This window comes from Coenobita brevimanus, chromosome 8 (assembly GCF_032717465.1).
Source record: "Coenobita brevimanus isolate Jiangsu-jjx chromosome 8, ASM3271746v2, whole genome shotgun sequence".
Lineage (NCBI taxonomy): Eukaryota > Metazoa > Arthropoda > Malacostraca > Decapoda > Coenobitidae > Coenobita > Coenobita brevimanus.
In genome coordinates this window covers 4,932,649-4,952,148 of record NC_136961.1, presented here as the reverse complement: position 1 = coordinate 4,952,148, position 19,500 = coordinate 4,932,649, and the positions used below count along the sequence as shown (strand labels likewise).

The 19,500-nt window shown below is 43.0% G+C and overlaps 1 protein-coding gene across 1 annotated transcript in view; it reads left to right on the top strand.

Annotated features, from left to right (window-relative positions):
- The window catches only part of LOC145406265 (QRFP-like peptide receptor), a 197,502-nt gene that overhangs the window by 141,112 nt on the left and 36,890 nt on the right, over positions 1 to 19,500 (top strand). Inside the window, exons 4-7 of the mRNA XM_080277440.1 lie at positions 2,340 to 2,527; positions 4,181 to 4,350; positions 5,710 to 5,896; positions 6,510 to 6,675. Coding sequence (XP_080133566.1) covers positions 2,340 to 2,527; positions 4,181 to 4,350; positions 5,710 to 5,896; positions 6,510 to 6,675 — 711 coding nt within the window. The remainder of the gene's footprint in view (positions 1 to 2,339; positions 2,528 to 4,180; positions 4,351 to 5,709; positions 5,897 to 6,509; positions 6,676 to 19,500) is intronic.

Sequence of the window (19,500 nt, the reverse complement as noted above, 5' to 3'; positions counted from 1 at the left end):
ATACTCCCATTCTCTCACACTCTCTCCTATCAATTTAGTTTCAGTTACTCCACATACATCCACTTTCGCACCCTCAAGCACCTGGACAATCTCTCTCTCTTTCACCTCATCATTCGCACACCTTACATTCCACATTGCAATCCGTACAATATCCTTTGTCCGGTCCTTGGTCGTCATCTTTTGGTCAGTCCTTTGTCCGAGGCTTCTTGTTCGTCTTTTAAGTTAGCTGTTTTCCGGGGAGGGGCACTAACCCTCTGCGAACCCTTTTAGTCGCCTCATACGACAAGCAGGGATACTGAGGGAGTATTCTTGAAAACCATCCTACACCCAGAGGGGGTAAGGGGGTTGTCTAAATGTACCCAATATAATTCACTGAACTAGGCAGAGAAAAATCATAATCCATATATGTTTTTGTTTTATAAGCAAAAAGTGTCTCCTTATTAATAATTACTGCTAAGTGGAAATAAAGTATTTGAATATGAATTCGAGTGTCGGTGTTTCAATATGGCAGTCAAAATCACACGCCCGCGGCGAATATAGCCACTCCATATTATAGAGCTCAGTGGTATGGGTACATTAGCGTAGTGTCTCATTTCCGGGACGAATATTTTTCTTAGCTCAAGCATCAATTATTCCCTCTGACTAGTATTCTTTCCTTACTATTTTAACATGTGAAAAACTTACATTCTTATGTCTCTATACAAAAGTAATACGAAGTCGTTAGAACGCAAAATATTATTACTTAAGATGGTCTGCACACGCTCCACGTGTTAGGCGCCCACGATTCGGCTGGCGGTTTCGTCTTCCCATAGTGCCGATTTCGAAAATTATACCATTATCATAAGTAATATCCGTACATTCACTTAACCATTTGGCAGAGGCAACATTAATATGTGTGAAAACTATGTGACGGGTGTTTCAAAATAGACATGCAGCGAGACTTATAATAAATCTGATGATTGCCATCGCACCACTAATCGTTTTATGTATTTTGTAACTGTTCTGCAACATTTTTCTTAGTTAATCATGTCTAGAAAACTAGAATAATGATTAATTATTATATTATGGTTAAATCTATGTACTGTTCACTGATAATTATCGCGGAAGGGATTTTAGAAAGTGTGTGACTGTGTGAGCCAGGACGTGACAGACTTTAATTGAGTTGTCAGGTGAGCACTGGCAACTTTTGGGAGTTTGTGGCCAAGGCAATTATGACTGGGGAGTGGAAATCCAGGGGTGTGCAAATTACGCGCGACAACCAGCCAGCATTACCACTATCACCTTTTATGGCTTCTTGGACGACGACTGTGTGGCCATCTCAGCTTCCATTAAGAATATGATGATGATGACGACTAACACATAAGCCCACCTCCGGCTACACTCTTTAGAGGCCATCTCGCCACCTTTATATTTGCATCTATTTGCCCCACGTAGGCCTACTTCTCTCAAGGATGTTTTCGTATATGCACCTATTTTTCCCACTGTGAGTGGTTCTTAACCTATTTTCCCGTTCACACCCCTTTCGAAGCACCAGACAATTCTTCCACCCCTATCCAGACTCCATGAAGGAATACTAATATTCTCGTGGATCCATCTCGGTTATTAATATATATTTACAGTCTTACATAACAGACAACTAAGTGAATAATTATAAAGAATGATTTATTTATTTGTTCATTGCCTCGTGTGCTTTGAGAGATAATGCTTAACGTACAAACCGAGTGACGTAGTTGTTGTGTATTCTCTGTTATGGCACTGAACCTTGGCTTCTTTGTGCTGAGCCTACTCGCATGTCGTGCTAAGCATCTAACCGATTTCTACGTGTAATTTTGATATAAAGCAGACACGAGAATCCAGTTTCACAAAGGTTGGTGGTCGTGTATGGCACCGGCACAGCGAAAGCCTTGTTAGTACAGGACTGGTTTCCCGCTGAGAAGTCCAGAAGTGCGCCAGATGGTTCTCAGTGAACTTCATTTGCATTGCATGATTGCTGCTCAAGTCCTTAAGATCTTTCTTGATGTCACTGTCATACTTTCAAATTCATCCTGAAAGTGTGCCTTTACAATTATCACTGGCTTATATTATATTACAGTAATCACAGGCTTAATTATCACAGGGTGGATATTCAGTTCGCTTTTAGACACTGGCTCTTACCTTGTCTTGCCCGTTCTATTGCCTCATTTAGCTAGCTTATAACAGTGTGCTCAGATTTTTTTTTTATAGGCTCGTACTTATTATCGAAGTTTTTTATAATTTAGCGTTTATAGTTAGCTTTCTATTTCTAATGCAACCAGTGTTCTTGGAAGGAGATGGATTGAAATTCCATTTGTTTGTGTCAGCCACGTCCCTGCTGGCGAGTGTATTAACGCTAACGGTGATCAGTGTGGGTCGGTTCGTGGCGGTGATGTTTCCGCTGCACGCCCACACCTCGTCCAGCCACGCACACAGAGCCATCGCCGCCGTTTGGCTTGTATCCACTCTTCTCTCCTGCCCCATCCTTTTCTACAGGGAACTCTACAGCACTACGGTGGGTCTGGCTCCGTTAATCCCCTGCTTATAGTTTGCTTTAGGATTGTTTTTTCCTTGTCTTATTTTAGATAATATTGATTATGCTGTGTTTTGTTTTTTATAAGAAGCTGTTCACAGGTGTTTGAAGTTATGGAAAATTACGTCAGTGTATAAGAGGGTAGGGGAGAAGGATGGCAAGGTGCCTAAGATCGATAGTAGGATTAGAAGGAAAATAAAATGTCTAAATGAGTTTCCTGTTATTGCTTAAGTAGCGTATTAATAATACTATCGACATACTAAAGCTCTTCAGTATGATGAGAGTTTTCTATTTTTGTAATGCTGGCTCCAGGCAATTCTCCCGCATTGCACGAGCTACTGAGGGCCATATCAAACCCTTCCAGTTGGAAGAAGTTAAATGCGTAAAAATCATATTGGAAAACTGTTCACTTCCGTCCTTCTCCGATGTACCCTCAAAATATATAATCGAATGTACACGTACTGCAGCCTTCCGTGGTATTCTGGAAATTTTGGCAAGTGTTTTAGATTAATTATCAGACAGTCCAAGAACATCTTTTATTATATATTTTTGCTGACTCCAAGCTGTTCCATTCACCGTAAAAGAGCATACATGTAGAGAAACGGTTAACAAAGGGTGTCTGAAGCTCCTCTAATTGGAAGATTTTTCCGCTACACTAATGGATTAACTAGCACCAAGTTATTATATTGGTTTTGCACAAAGCTGACGGAACCTGGCCACACCCAAAGCATGAATGCTAACTATTATCACGGTTTACTTAGTAAAGGCACGCAATGAAGAAATGGTCTGCTTTATCTTGCTTGCATCCATCTTTCCCATTGCTGTATTCCATTGCATTTTCCCGTTACACAGGTGTGAAAGATTCTTTGATTCGGTGATACCTTTTTATTTTTTTTCCAATTGCTCTTAGTCATTTATTGCCATCCAACTCACTGTATGGCCATTGAATTGCAATTTTAATTTTTATAACTTAATTTGCTTGTCAGTGAATGCATTTAGTTTATTCCCATCTTACCTCTCTGCACTTGTAGGCTATCAGAAATAGTGTAGCTAAGCATATTACTTTGTGATTTTAGAATCCTTACTAAGTATACCAACACAGTAAATTATCTTAACTTTCTTCACCAAGGGTTGTACTTGTAAAGGATTTTAGATTATTCCCTTGACAAGCTGGTTTCTGCAGCAGTTAATTTTATCCCAAGTCATTAAGTTTGGTTGTATTGTCCACATTAATATTCACTCAAGTTTGAATGTTATGCGTTGTGTGGCTAAACTAGTGAAGATAACAGAGTAAATAACTATAAAAAACTTACACACAACATGAACTTAGGAGAGATTATTAATACGAGGTAGAGAGTACGTTATCTGTATGTTATTCTTGCAACTACCAGAGGGTTTTATAATTATGCTTTTAGAGAGAAATTTAGGAACTAGTGTTCTTTATATAAAACTTCATTAACTTTCAGTGCATGAAATCCTCCCGACTCTGAATAGGCAGAAACGGCCTCGGAAGATAACAAAAATAATTTTCATGCTGAAAAGTGTAACAGATCCCACCGCTATTGAGAACGTTTGATGACTGATTATAAAAAGCGTAGGAAGGCCTTAATGCAGATCACTTGTCCCTGCCACCAGTGGTCTAACTTCACGTCGTGGGCGTGCGAGGAGTTCTGGCCAACGGAGAGCCAATTTGACTCCGAGCTGCGGATGTGTGTGGTCACGTACAACGCCAAGAAGCTCTACTACACCGTACTCACCATAGCTCTCTACTTCCTCCCCATTGCTGTCATGCTTGTCAACTACAGGTGAGTAGTGTGTGTGTGTGTGTGTGTGTGTGTGTGTGTGTGTGTGTGTGTGTGTGTGTGTGTGTGTGTGTGGTGAGAGGAGAGGGAGGGCAAGGAGTTAACTACCATCGATTAAGGTACACCATTAACAGCAAAAATCCCAGTCAAGATTTATCATCCCTAATGATGTGAGAAAGTAATAGTTAGCGACCTTATTAGACATACCTCTAGTTATATCAAAACCTCCATCTCTCCTCCTCCGTTTCTTTTCACTTACCGTAGTATTAATGACGAGTCCTCCTTCTTTATGAGACGCAGCCGGTAGACCAACAAACACTGATCGTCTGCTGCAAAATTACTTGATGGCTTTGTGTCCTCTCTCTCTCTCTCTCTCTCTCTCTCTCTCTCTCTCTCTCTCTCTCTCTCTCTCTCTCCATAAATTTGTTGAAAAATTATTGTGCTGTTTATATTTTCTATATGTTTTTCTCTTGTTTTTCTTTCACCGTATGGATCTCTCCCACGCTGATGTACATTAATGTATCATTGTACTATAAAGTAGATTTTTGAAAGTATCCTTGATCATATTGTCTAATTAGTTAATAATCATATTTTGACTCCCCACCTGTCCTAATACAGATCTGTGTGACTATACATCCTATCTGTACCCATGTGTTCCCCCTTCACGCCCTTTTTTACTGTACTGTTGCTCCCCACCTCCCCTTGTGTCGTTCTCCCCCCCCCTGCCAACCGTGACTGTACCCATGTGTTGCCTACCCTTCCAGCTTTGACACTGCCTTTGTGTTGTTTCTCTGTTTTCCCTCCCCTGCCAACCCTGACTGTACCTTTTGTGTTGCCCGCCCTGCCCTCTTGGTGGCCGCGACTGTACCCTTGTATTACCATACTGCCAACCCTGACTGAAGCCTTGCGTTGTCCACCCCTACCAGCCGTGACTATACACTTGTGTTCTCTCCTCTACCAGTTCTAATTCTACGGTAAAAACCAATAATTACAAATGAAGAATATGTTACGAAAGAGTTTCGTTAGGCATTGCCGTCATATTCAGTTGTCAAGACAGAGTGGAGGAATGACCACACTGTTTTGGCCACTGAAGATAATGGCAGTGTCCACCGAAACAGTTTCGGTAATACATTTTTCGTCTGCAAGTGTGGGTTTTATTTACATTCATTGATAATCACATCATGGGTGTTCCCCCGAACCACCCTGGCTGTACCTTTGTCTTGCCTCCCCTGCCGCCCCTGACGGTACCATTGTCTAATCTCCCTGTTGCTCTGATGCAAATGATTATACCTTTGTGTTGTCCCCCGCTGCCCCCTGTGGACGGAAAATGTTCCACCCGCTGTTCCACCGCCTCTGGTGCAGTCTGGTGGTGTGGACGTTGTGGGTGACGCAGCTGCCGGGTGAACAGTCAGTATCCTCGCGTAACACAGTGGTGCGCTCCAAGAAGCGGGTGGTGAAAATGGTCACTGTGGTGGTACTCGTCTTTGTCATCTGTTGGACGCCACTACAGACACTCATACTCTACACCAACTTTGTCAGGCATGATAGTGTAAGTAGGCAAGCCGCTCCGCAAGTGTTATTTGAGCTACATGAGTAGTGGAAATTATAGTTTCAGCTGATGCGCCCCTTAGAAAATATCAGTATTAGTGAAAGGTGCACTGTCTTGTGTATACAGAGAACCTATATATCGGTGTCATTGGCATAAGTGCTAAGAAAGATGTAATGAAATAAATGAATTGAAAGTAATAACCACACATTTTTTTTCACAACTATAGATATGAACGGAAACCATGTTGCAGTATACAATAAACAACCAGAATTAACACAGAATCTAGAACAATGGAACAAATAACTTTTTCGTGATCATCATTTGTTTACTACACTGCTGTCCCAAATCCATGCTGGCCCTGCCCCTTCCTATTTTCTATCACTATACCCTTCTTTCCAACTACCTCCTCCATCCTATAACACGCATTTCTATACCCTACTCCCCTCAGACTATCACATCCTTACTTGATCTGACTGCTCATCTTTCAGTCCCTCATTCTCACAAGCCATCCTGTATCAAACATAAAACCTCATATCCGTCGCAGCCCTAACATACTCCTTCCAGTCTCCACCTCTATCCCCGTTTAACTCGCACCTCTTCTTCCCTTTTCCAGCTGCCTGACTGGTTTCCAACAATGGAGTTCTTGGCATACTTCCTGGCCTATTCCAACTCCGCCATGAACCCGATCATCTACTGCGGCTTCAATTCCAACTTCCGCCAGGGACTGGTCTCCTTCCTCACCTGCGGACGTGCGAATGCCCACGCCGTCATTGCTAGACGTTAGTAGTAACCTACTGCACCCTTGAGATATGTCATCTCTCTCTCTCTCTCTCTCTCTCTCTCTCTCCAGGGTATCTATCTATATCTCTATCTATCTATTTATCTATCTATCTATCTATATATATATATATATATATATATATATATATATATATATATATATACTGTATATAGATCAGTGGTAAAGTGTGTGTTTTCATACATTGAAGAACGAGGGTTCGCGCCCCGCCAGGGTAATAAACTCTGGGAGTGTTCTTCATGCCACGTACTGCATTGGCGGACACAAGGGGTGCTGTGGTTGAACCAGTGTCGCATACTGTAAAGTATGTTTCCACCCAGTCGGCTTGCGCGGGCCGATTACACTTGGTTCACAGACTACACACACATCCAAAGCCACTCCAACACAACAGTTACACTTACAAGCACTTCTCACCCTACATACAGTCTCAACCAGACAGCCTAAGCCACTTGGTAGAGATACGTTGGCTGTATCGTCCCAACTTCGGTCAGGATAGGCCGGTCCTGCAGTGGACACTCAAACGGATGATGAAATTATATATATATATATATATATATATATATATATATATATATATATATATATATATATATATATATATATTGTGTGTGTGTAGTAATATGACGGAGATTTGTTACTCTAATGCCATACGCCTCTCTTTCTCTCTCTCTCTCTCTCTCTCTCTCTCTCTCTCTCTCTCTCTCTCTGGTGCGCGGTTCCCTGAACACTAAGAGAGACACTCGGTGGCAAAACACGATCAGGTTGGCAAGCCTGTTGCAGCTGAAGCTCCTGAATGGAGCAAACACGTAACCGATGACTGGCCCACTAAAACAGGAAGCTTTGTATCGGTCATATTTACACTTGAAGCTAAGAGTGCAAGCTGTGTATATGGATGTGATGAGAAGAAATAAACATTTTTGGTTGCCTAAAAAATTGAAAAGTAAGAGAAAATCTTTGGTGTCTGAATCAACATACATCGTCCATCATGAAACGTGACGTCTTGTCGAGAATGTAAGATGGAAGAGATAAAGAATGATTATGTAATTAATGCTTCGCACAATGCTCTACTCACCGTCTTATAATATTGTAATCAGAAGTTTTATTTCATTACTGAAATAGCCTACGCATCCTCCACTAAGTGTGACAGTATCGAACACAGGCTCACATTCTTCTTTCGTTCAGTCCTCTACCCTTACTGCAGGAAAAAGAGAGGGAAAAAACGTGTTCTCCTCATCCTCTGGTCTCGCTACAAATTATGGCAAAACACATAATGTCATTAATCCACATGATGTGTCTCACGTCTTAGTTGGCTAGTATAGTGTGTGTTCCTTTATCCCTTCCCGCTTACTCAAGCGAGACGTCGCCGCCTCTACCACCTCCTCTCTGTCTGTCTGTCTGTCTCACTACACAAACTCAAAGTAAAGGATTATTTTTATTTATATTCTCAAGTCTACGACTGTCACGTGTGCTTTGGTTATAGCCACTGTTTACGAATTATATTTTTCCTTCAGATTATTTCAGTCCCTGTAATTCGTGTTACGTCCTTTCACTAACTGGATATTTTATCATGCTCATTCCAGTGAATACTTACCTTTAAGTGTAAATATGACCGATACAAAGCTTCCTGTATTAGTGGGCCAGTCATCGGTTACGTGTTTGCTCCATTCATGAGCTTCAGCTGCAACAGGCTTGCCAACCTGATCATGTTTTGCCACCGAGTGTCTCTCTTAGTGTTCAGGGAACCACGCACCAGACTCTCTCTCTCTCTCTCTCTCTCTCTCTCTCTCTCTCTCTCTCTCTCTCTCTCTCTATATATATATATATATATATATATATATATATATATATATATATATATATACTTTAAATGCCGGGAGTAGTGACTGAGGGCAGCACGACACCCCCGGGAGGAGCCTACGGAGGGGCAGACAGAGCGCTACTCGACCCTGGGCGACAGGGACATAAGACCGCCCGGGCCGCGCGCCCCTATGACCCGGAACTCGCCCGCCACCACCATAGCAGGAAAAGGAGACTACCTTCCGGGCGAGCTGACCCTCGACAGGATCGGGGTGGAGCTACTCCTATAGCTCAAGGCAGCACCCCTGTGACTGCCTGTAGTCGCTCAAACCTCCTTCAGAAGACGGCCTGTAGCCACTCGGAAGGTGCCCAAGAGACAGCCTGTAGCTGCCCAAACCTCCTTTAGGAGATGGCCAGTAGCCACTCGAGAGGCAATCAAGAGATGGCTTGTAGCTGCTTCCGCCATCACCAGGAGACGGGTGGTAACTGCTTGGAAGGTACCGTCGAGACGGCCTATAGCCGCTCAAACCTCCTTCAGGAGACAGCCGGTAGCTGCAGTCAGGAGACGGACTGTAGCCACTCCCGCCTTCGTCAGTAGACAGCTGGTAGCTGCTCAGGAGGTGCCCTTGAGACAGCCGGTAGCTGCTCACTCCTCCTTCAGGAGAAGGCTGGTAGCTGCTCCCCCGCACGGGCCACGGACAGTAGCCGGGCTTCAGTGACAGCCAGTAGCCGCGCCCCTAGAAGGCCACAGGCAGTAGCCGGGTCCTATGGCAGGAGACGGCCAGTAGCCACTCCTCCATAAGGTGCTGCCACATCCCCACACCAACACAACCTTCAGGAGAAAGGTCCCAGGTCCAAGGACCTGTGGAAAGGCCCTGTGCTATCTCCAGGGTTGTTCTCTGCCCAGTCGGCTCCAGCGGGACCCTTCCTGACAGACTCCGATGAAGGTCGACACCGCAGCTCACTCCTGACGGCGTCCCCGACAGCAGGAGACCGCAGCCACGGGCCCCCGAGGCCGCCCCCAGGACCTCCGTGCGAGTTCTCTCCCCAGCCCGATGCAGATGACCCTCATCCTCCGTCAGGTGTCTAAGTGAGCACTTCAGGAGGCTTTTTGGCCCCAGCCCTGAGGGCCGCACTCCAGCTCCCAGCCCCGACAGTGCAGGGCCCTTCGCCACCCACAGCCCCAGACGAGAGAGGACCCCCCACGAGTGATCCCGTGGCTGCTGCATACAGAGGCCACAGGCAGGACTCAGCCCCCACCAGGAGTCTGGCTGTGAGTTCCCCCTCCGCCCCCCCAACCAAGCCGCCACCCCACCGACAGTGAGTGACAGTGAAAGTGCAGTGACAGTGTAATAGCAACCTGAATATCGGGCAGTGTATTATCAGAGGGAATCTAAGTCCGAGATATATTAATGTGTGATAGTCAGGGTTTGAACAGATAGTGAAATAGTGAGAGAAAGAAGAAAGACCACTCCAGAATGCAGTGATTTCAGTGAACATTAGACTCGGCCTTTGTAGTGTGATTCCTCTGCACTACGAGACCTGTGAATAAGTTGCCCATCCTAAGCACAGTGTATATTTCCCTCAAAGAGACCGTGACCTATTCTTCTGCCCAAAAGACCTTAAATACTTTTCGTTGTGCTATTCGCCTATTGCCCTGAACTGTTGTCCAAATAGTATCCTGCATGATACTACTGCCCATGATCCTTGCATATATCTTATATTTGCCCAGATTCCTGTTCTTGAGACATCTACCTATTCTACATACAGAATTTGTCAATACACGTGTAACGTTGTTGTCCTGAGTTTTTTTTTGTATCCTCTCTCTCTATAATTTGTCTAAGCTCCGGTCTAGGAAGAAAACCCAGCTGCACACTAGGCGTTCAAGGGACAGGAAGCCGACCCTAAAACACCTAGCATAACTATATATATATATATATATATATATGCAAACTAACCACAGGAGAAATGAAAGGAGCGACAGTGAGTACTTTCGTATATTACATCTTCAGACAGAGTGAGAGAGAAACGTAAAGGTTAGAGGTCTTTTATGCACACCCGCAGCAGGTAGTGGCACACAGAACAATGGATGACCTGAATTTTTACTTGCGGCTTAACTTATGGTCACCTGCAGCAGGGAGTGGAACACAACAAAGGATGACCTGAATTAAAAAATGCACGTGACAAAGGAGGAGGGAGTAGGAGGGGAGGAAGGGAGTGGGAGGGAGGGGGAAGAGGGGAAGGGGAGAGGGGGGAGGGAGGAGGGGATACTGCTGCTTAACTTAAGACCTAGAGAATTAATGCTCGGTGTGTCCCACACAGGTGTGACTACACCACCAGGAGATGACAGGGAACAATCACGTGTTAGTCTGGGGGATGCTGCTTTAAAATTAATTCAGTTAACAATTTATCACACTTAAAAGGACCATAGCTCATGTTTACATTCTTTTCATATGTGCCAGAAATTAGACAAGATTCTATTATATTTCCTTCATCTAAGCTTTTTGATCTTGCTAGAATCTTGTAGCCTGTCCAGTCAGTATGGTGATCACTGGATGCTTTGTGTTGAAATAAACCACTTCTCTGTTGGGCTGTTCTTACACTATATTTATGTTGTGAGATTCTAGTTTCCAAATCTTTTCCAGATTGTCCTATGTAAAATTTGTTACAGCTTTTAGACGGGATTTTGTAAACAACGCCTGAATTACTGAAAGGGCTGTTCTTGATGAGAGTTTCTTTTTATGGTGTTCTCATATTTGAATACTACTCGAACACTGAGTTTCCTCAGTATGTGAACAACATCAAGAAATATATATATATATATATATATATATATATATATATATATATATATATATATATATATATATATATATATATTGCCAGACGCCTCAATCCCGTTTCGGGTGGCCACAAACAAATCGCCTCCAAGTCGCCCTGTCCCCCGCCATCTCACTGCCCTGCTCCCAACTCACACCCCCTCTCTCATATACCTCTCCACCCCATCCCTCCATCTCATCCTCGGCCTCCCCCTCCCTCTTCCCCCCTCCACCTCACTCACATACACTCCCTTCGTCAGTCTTTCACTCTAAATCCTCTCCACATGGCCAAACCACCTCAGTGTGTTCCTCATAACGCTTCCTATCACATCCACATCCACACCACAACGCTCCTTTATATCCTCATTCGTCAGCCTGTCTCTCCATGTGACTCCACAGGCTCCTCTTAAATAACTCATTTCCTCTGCTCTCACTCTTGACTTGTGTCCTTCCAACAACGTCCAAGCTTCACTTCCGTACGTTAGAGTTGGTATCACAATACTGTCATGTAGTAACTTTTTCACTTCCATGCTCACTTCACTGTTTCTTATCACAGCTTTCAAAGAACCAGCAACCTTTATTCCCTGCTGTACCCTTTCACGCACTTCACCCTCCAAACCTCCATCCTTACTCATCACACTACCCAAGTACTTAAACGTACTCATATTTTCCAATTCCTCACCATCCAACCTCGCTGTAAATTCACTGACTTCACCTCTCTCAAAGTCCATCACTTTACTCTTCCCTACATTCACCTTTAGATTCCGTTTCTTACACACTCTCCCAAACTCATCCATCAAGCCTTGCAGCTCCCCTTCGTCTTCACTCAACAACACAGTATCATCTGCAAACAACAGTGCAGGGAGTTTCAAAACACTATCCTCGCTCACCAGGGCCACTCCAACATCCACTACCGTACCTTGTACCTCTTTTATTACCCCATCCATGTACAGATTGAACAGTCATGGAGACATGACACATCCCTGTTTCAACCAAACTTTCAAAGAGAAAAATTCACTTAGTTCACCATCCACACGCACTGCAGCCTTCGCACCATCGTACATACTCTTCACAGCATTCAACACCTTCCCATCTACTCCAAATATTCTTAACTCTTTCCACAATCCTTGTGTATCCACCTTATCATATGCTTTCTCCAAATCCATGAAAGCCGCATACAACTTCTTCCCCTTCTCTAGAAACTCCTCCACTAAAGATCTAAGAATGAATATCTGATTTACACAACCTCTTCCCTTCCTAAAGCCTCCCTGTTCTTCTCCAACTAATTTCTCTGTTCTTTCTCTAACTCTGTCAATAAGTATCCTACCATACACTTTTTCTATTATACTAAGAAGAGAAATGCCCCAATGATTACCACACACTTCTTTTTCCCCTTTTCCTTTGTACAAGAGAATAATTATACCTGACTTCCAATCCTCCGGGACTCTACCTTCCTTCCAGGCCAATCTGGACATCTTCCACATCCATTCTACTACTATCTCTCCCCCATGCTTCAGCATTTCACCACACACTCCATCAATTCCTGGGGCTTTCCCCAATTTAACTTTCTTCATTGCTTCCACAACTTCTATCCAATTGATTTCTTCCTGTATTCTCACCTCCCTCCTTCTCCCAGCCATTCCCCAGCCACTTATACTCGCATTACTTCCATCCTCTATGTTCAACAATTCCTTATATATCTATCTATCTATCTATAGCCCGACGCCCTAATCCCGCAAAGGGTGGCCGCAGACAAAACGCCTCCAAGTCACTCTGTCACCCACCATTTGACTACCCTCCCCCCAACTCACCCCCTCCTCCCTCATATACCTCTCAACTCCATCCCTCCACCTCATCCTCGGTCTACCCCTCCCTCTCCCTCCTTCCACCTCACCTACATACACCCTCTTAGTCAGTCTTTCATTCTCCATTCTCTCCACATGTCCAAACCACCTCAGTGTATTTCTCCTAATCTTTTCAACCACATCCACATCTACCCCACAACGTTCCTTCACTTCTTCATTCGTCAACCTGTCCCTCCACGTCACTCCACATGCTCCTCTCAAGTAACTCATTTCCACTGCTCTCACTCTTGACTTGTTCCCCTCTTGCAAGGTCCACGCCTCGCTTCCATACGTCAGGGTAGGGATCACAATACCATCATGCAGTGACTTCTTAACTTCCATACTCACCTCCCTATTTCTCATCACTGCTTTCAGTGTACCAACAACCTTTCTTCCCTGCTGTACCCTTTCATGTACTTCATCCCCCAAAGTTCCATCCTTACTCATCACGCTACCCAAGTACTTGAATGCACTCACATTCTCCATATCCTCACCATCCAACCTCACTGCACACTCTGTGACTTCATTCCTCTCAAACACCATAACTTTACTTTTGTTTACATTAACTTTCAGCTTCCTCCTCCTACACACTGTCCCAAATTCAATCACCAAACCTTGCAACTCCCATTCATCTTCACTCAACAATACTGTATCATCAGCAAACAGCAACACCGGAAGCTTCCAAATCTCACCCTCATTCATTAGGGCCACCCCTTATATATATATATATATATATATATATATATATATATATATATATATATATATATAGTTACGGAACAGAGAAAGATAATGTACACTTTAAGTGAGAATACTAATAATCACTAAAGCCCCGTAAAGTCCAGGTTCAAAATAAAAGAGTTAGGTAAAATTACAAGTTAAAGATTAATGCTCAAACTAACAACAAAACATTCAGGACTCATAAGGATAATGTAATGGCAAAAACAGGTTAAATATATGGTTAACTGCAATAGCCTCTATTAACACGAAATTAGCATGAGCAAATTTATCTAAGTCAGCCCTGTTAAAATGAGATACCAGATAATACTCAGTGAATGCCAGATATATTATTACAGATACAAAATATTATTAATGATGGCTGATAGCAAAACTTTACACTAAGCACAAAAACCTCACTAGGCCTACAAATTAACACCTTATGTTATACAGTACAAGAACAAAATGTAATAACACTCATACTCAAATTACACAGCAGTTAGATGGCTGGAGACTTCCTGAGCACTCACAATAATAACAACTGTACAGGGGAGGACAGAGATGTGAGCAAAATGAGGAGTAGATCTAAGTGGCAATAATGCAGAGACTGAGCTCATTATATAGGGGCCAGCAGAGCTTGATACAACTTGTAAGAAGGACGCGCAAATGAAGCCATAGGGGACAAAGAGCTGACAATCCTACTCTGAACAACAGAAAGGACGACTTACTCTACTATAACGGTAGAAGGGGGGACAGAAGCAGAACACGCTCGTGATCAAACATGCAGCATACTGTGCGTTAAAATTACACAAAGGATGATGAAATCATAGGCTATGTAACACCTCCCCACAAAGAAAAAGAAATTTACAAAGGAAATTTCTTATTACTCTGAAACAATCTGTCTAAAGTCTAGATAAGCAATCTGCAATAACATTTTCTTTCCCCTTGACATGTTGTATGTCTAATGAATACTCCTGAAGAAGTAGACTCCATCTTGTCAATCTCTGATTTTTATCTTTAAACTTACTAAGGAATTTCAGTGGGTTATGATCGGTATAAATGACTATGGGGTCAAAACCAGAACACAAATAAAATGAAAAATGCTGTAAACCCAAAATCAAGGCCAAAAGCTCTTTCTCAATAGTTGAGTAGTTCTTTTGAGGTGGAGTGAACTTCTTACTGTAATAAGATACAGGATGTTCAATACCCTGATCATCCTCTTGCAGCAAAACAGCCCCAGCTCCTGTATCACTTGCATCAACAGCCATCTTAAAAGGCTTAGCAAAATTTGGAGTAGCGAGCACTGGCTGACTTAATAGGATAGCTTTAAGTTTGTTGAAAGAGGATTCACAGTTATCGGTCCAGACAAATTTAACTCCCTTTTTCAGTAGGTCTGTAAGTGGTGATACAAGAATAGAAAGGTTAAGAACAAATCTCCTGTAATAACCTACCATTCCCAAAAATCTTTGTAGCTCTTTCCTACTTTTAGGTCTGGGAAGATCACTTATAACCTGAACCTTAGCTCCTGGTGGTGCAACATGTCCATCACCAATTACATACCCAAGGTACTGAACTTTAGCTTGACCAAACTCACACTTTGATAAATTAGCTACAAGATTAGCCTGAACCAAACGCTCAAGAAATTTACTGACATGGCATAGGTGATCTTTCCAGTTGTCACTGAAGATTAATACATCATCAATATAAACAACACACCCTGCCAAACCCTCTGTTACAACATTCATGAGCTTCTGAAATGTGGCTGGTGCATTCTTCATACCATATGGCATTACAGAACATGCAAAAGTCTTTCCTAGTGTTACAAAACATGAGATCTCCCTAGCACGTTCAGTCATAGGTACTTGCCAGTATCCCTTTAACAAATCAAACTTACTTATGTACCTAGCCTTTCCGATCTTGTCTATGCAATCTTCCACGCGAGGGAGAGGGTAAGTGTCTGTTTTGGTTATCTGATTAACACGTCTGTAGTCGATGCAAAGCCGCTGTGACCCACCCGGCTTAGGGACCAGAGTGACAGGAGAACTCCACTCGCTCTGACAGGGCTCAATCATCTTGTGGTCCAACAGGTAGCCAAGCTCCTTCTGGATGAGAGGAACTTTCACTGGGTTCACACGGTAAGGAGGCAGTTTAATTGGCTTTGCGTCTCCAACATCGACATCATGCATCAACACAGTGGTTCTTCCTGGAGTGGCACGGAACACTTGCGGGTACTCCTGCAGTAATGCCGAAAACTCCTGCCTTTCCTCGGGAGCTAGATGAGAAAGCTTAGTCTGGAGATCATTCATGATATCAGGATTCTTCCCCAAACTATCACTCAGGCTCATACTGCATGGGAGAACTTCACTTGCAGACTCGGGAGGAACAGCTACATTGCAGACTGGGTTATTTTCGTCCCGCCTGTGATATAATTTTAGCATGTTGATGTGACATAGTTGCTTGTTCTTTCTACGATCTGGTGTGGCGATGACATAGTTGACGTCACTGAGTTTCTTCTCCACGAAATAAGGACCACTAAACTTGGCTTGAAGAGGTTGCCCATGCACTGGTAGCAGAATCAGAACCTGATCTCCTGGTTGAAAGTGGCGTAACCTGGACTTCTTATCATACCAAGTCTTCATCTTCTCCTGAGCAGCTCCTAAATTCTCTCTCGCCAGCTGTAAACCAGTGGACAGCCGTTCTTTGAACTTCATCACATACTCCAGCAGTTTGATGTCATCTTCCTCCGACAGCCAGCATTCCTTGAGTATCTTAAGGGGTCCTCTTACTTCATGGCCAAACAATAGTTCAAAGGGTGAGAAGCCCAGTGATTCATTTGGAGATTCTCTTGCGGCAAACACAACGAATGGAAGGCCTTTATCCCAGTCTTTCTGATGTTCCAAACAGTATTTCTTGAGCATCGATTTGAGTTGTTTGATGATATCTCTCCAACGCTCCTTGGGTCTGGGGATGGTAAGCTGAAGACGTGATCTGGGTGATGCCCAACTCTTTCAGAGACTGCTTGAAAACGTTTGACATGAAATTACTTCCCCGGTCTGACTGTACCTCCTTGGGCAGACCAAACTTTGTGAAGAACCCTAGCATTTCCTTAACCACGTTCTTTGCTGAGATATTTCTAAGTGGAATGGCTTCAGGATAACGAGTAGCCATATCAATCATGGTCAACACATAAGAAAATCCTGAAGAAGTCCTAGGAAGAGGGCCCACAATATCCACCAACACACGGGTGAAAGGCGCCTCAAAAGGAGGAATGGGAACTAGAGGTGCAACCTTTTCGGTCTGATTACACTTCCCCACAACTTGACAGGTGTGACAAGACTTACAATACCAGGAAACATCCCTGAAGATACCTGGCCAGTAGAAGTGTTTCAAAATGCGTGCCACAGTCTTCCTCACTCCAAGGTGTCCTGCCAAACTGGAATCATGAGCCACTCTAATGATATCCTGCCTACAAACACGAGGGATGACAACTTGATGTACAACCTCCCACTCACAGTCGGCTGATGCTGTTGGGGGTCTCCACTTCCTCATAAGTACTCCTGACTTTATATAATAACAAGTAGAAGCACCAGCTGACTCTTCCTCACTGCAACCAGAGTTAGCTAGACCTTTCAACTCAGGGTCAGCAACCTGCAACTCAACCAACTCTTGACGAGACAAATTATCAACACTACGCGGTACTGCCTCATCTGGTGAGTGGTCCAAATTAGCAAGAAAAGTGTCAGCTAGGATAACATCATCATCATCATTATCCTCTAAATCACCAGTAACTTTAGACTTAGCCCTAGTGACAGCACATGCAGGGAACACATCAGGGACATCACAATCCTGGGACGCAGCCACTGGCTCACTAGACAACTGAGGAGCTAGACACACTTGACTTCCACCAATATCATTTCCAAGTAAGAAAGTTACACCTGACATTGGGAGTGTCTCAACCAACCCAACCATAATGGAACCATTAACAAAACCAGACTCTAAATTCACTCTGCACAGAGGGACAGAGAAGTAATTATTCCCTACACCTTGTAAGATTACAGTTTCATCAGAGGAATTAACATTAGAGCCTAGAACATTGGTCAGCATAAGGGATTGGCAAGCACCTGTATCACGATATATTTTAACTGATTTCCTGTCATTATTGTCCAGACGACTGACAAAACCATCAGACAGGAAATTAGCACATGAACTCTTGAGAGTGTCACCCACGTTACTGCTCAAAAGAGGAGCTCCATCATGAGAATTTAAGTTACCCCTCAAATCAGGTTCAGTTAACTCAGTTAAAGAATTCTGGGAACTCTCAAGAGTGGACACTAGACCAATTGACTGAATATTTAAAGACTCCTTTTTGTTCACATCACGCTGTCTCCTGAAACATTTCTCCGTAGTATTACCAAGCTTACTACAATAAGTACATTTACTTTTCTGAAATCTAGAGGTGAAGCTGGTATTTACTTCCTGAAAAACATCATCTTTTTTCTCTTTCCTGTTACCTGTACTCTGAGTATAGGCAACGTACTTACTCTCAGCTTTCCCTTTTCCTCTAGAATATCTCTTGTGAGTGAGAACATATTCATCAGCTAAAACTGCAGCATCAGACAAATTATCTATTCATTTCTCATCAAGATATAGGCTTACATCTTTACTAATACACCTCTTGAAGTCCTCCAGCAAAATCATCTGCTTAAATTTACCAAAATCAGAATCCACATTCTTAGAATTTAACCACTGCTCTAACAGATCTTCTTTGATTTTTGCATACTCAACATGGGATTGCTTATCTTGCTTGTAAGTTGTCCTAAATTTTACTCTATAGGCTTCAGGAACAAGCTCATAGGCTTTAAGAATCAAGCTCTTAACTACATCATAATTATCAGATTGATCCTGAGGCAAAGATGCATAAGTTACTTGAGCTTTACCGGTGAGAACAGTTTGAAGGAGTACTGGCCAATACTCTTTTGGCCAATTAAAACCTGTAGCTACCCTTTCAAACAACTGAAAATACTTTGTTAAATCAGATTCATTAAAAGGAGGGACAAGTTTAACATTTTTAGCCACATCAAAATCATCAGAGCTAGATGATCCAGTTCCACCTTGTTTCATGCGATACTCATGGTCTGCCTGAATCCTAGCAAGTTCAATTTGCGCCTGAGCCTGTACCTATGCCTCTTGAATACGAGCATTTGCCTGAAATTCAGCCTCCTGAATACGAGCCTGAGACTCCGCCTCCTTAGCCTGAGACTCAGCCTCCTTAGCACGTGCTTGAAATTCAGCCTCCTTAACACGAGCCTCCTGCAGGGCTAGCTGTAACTTAGCTAATTCAATCTGCGTTTGCTCATTTAGAGGAGTTACATTAAACAAGCTTTTATTAATTATGCCAACAATTTGATCTTTAGAATGATGAGAGTGAACTGCAATTCCCAATTGTTGAGCAACAAGCTTAAGTTCATTCTTTGTTCTGTTTTCTACATCACACACTGTTTGCACATTTGACAAAAAATCTTTGGCTTCATCAAGTGTAGTAATAGTAGACATCATGAATAAATCACAGTCACAAAATATCAAGCAATATCCTTACGATAATATCCTGAATATCCTGATAAGAGGTCG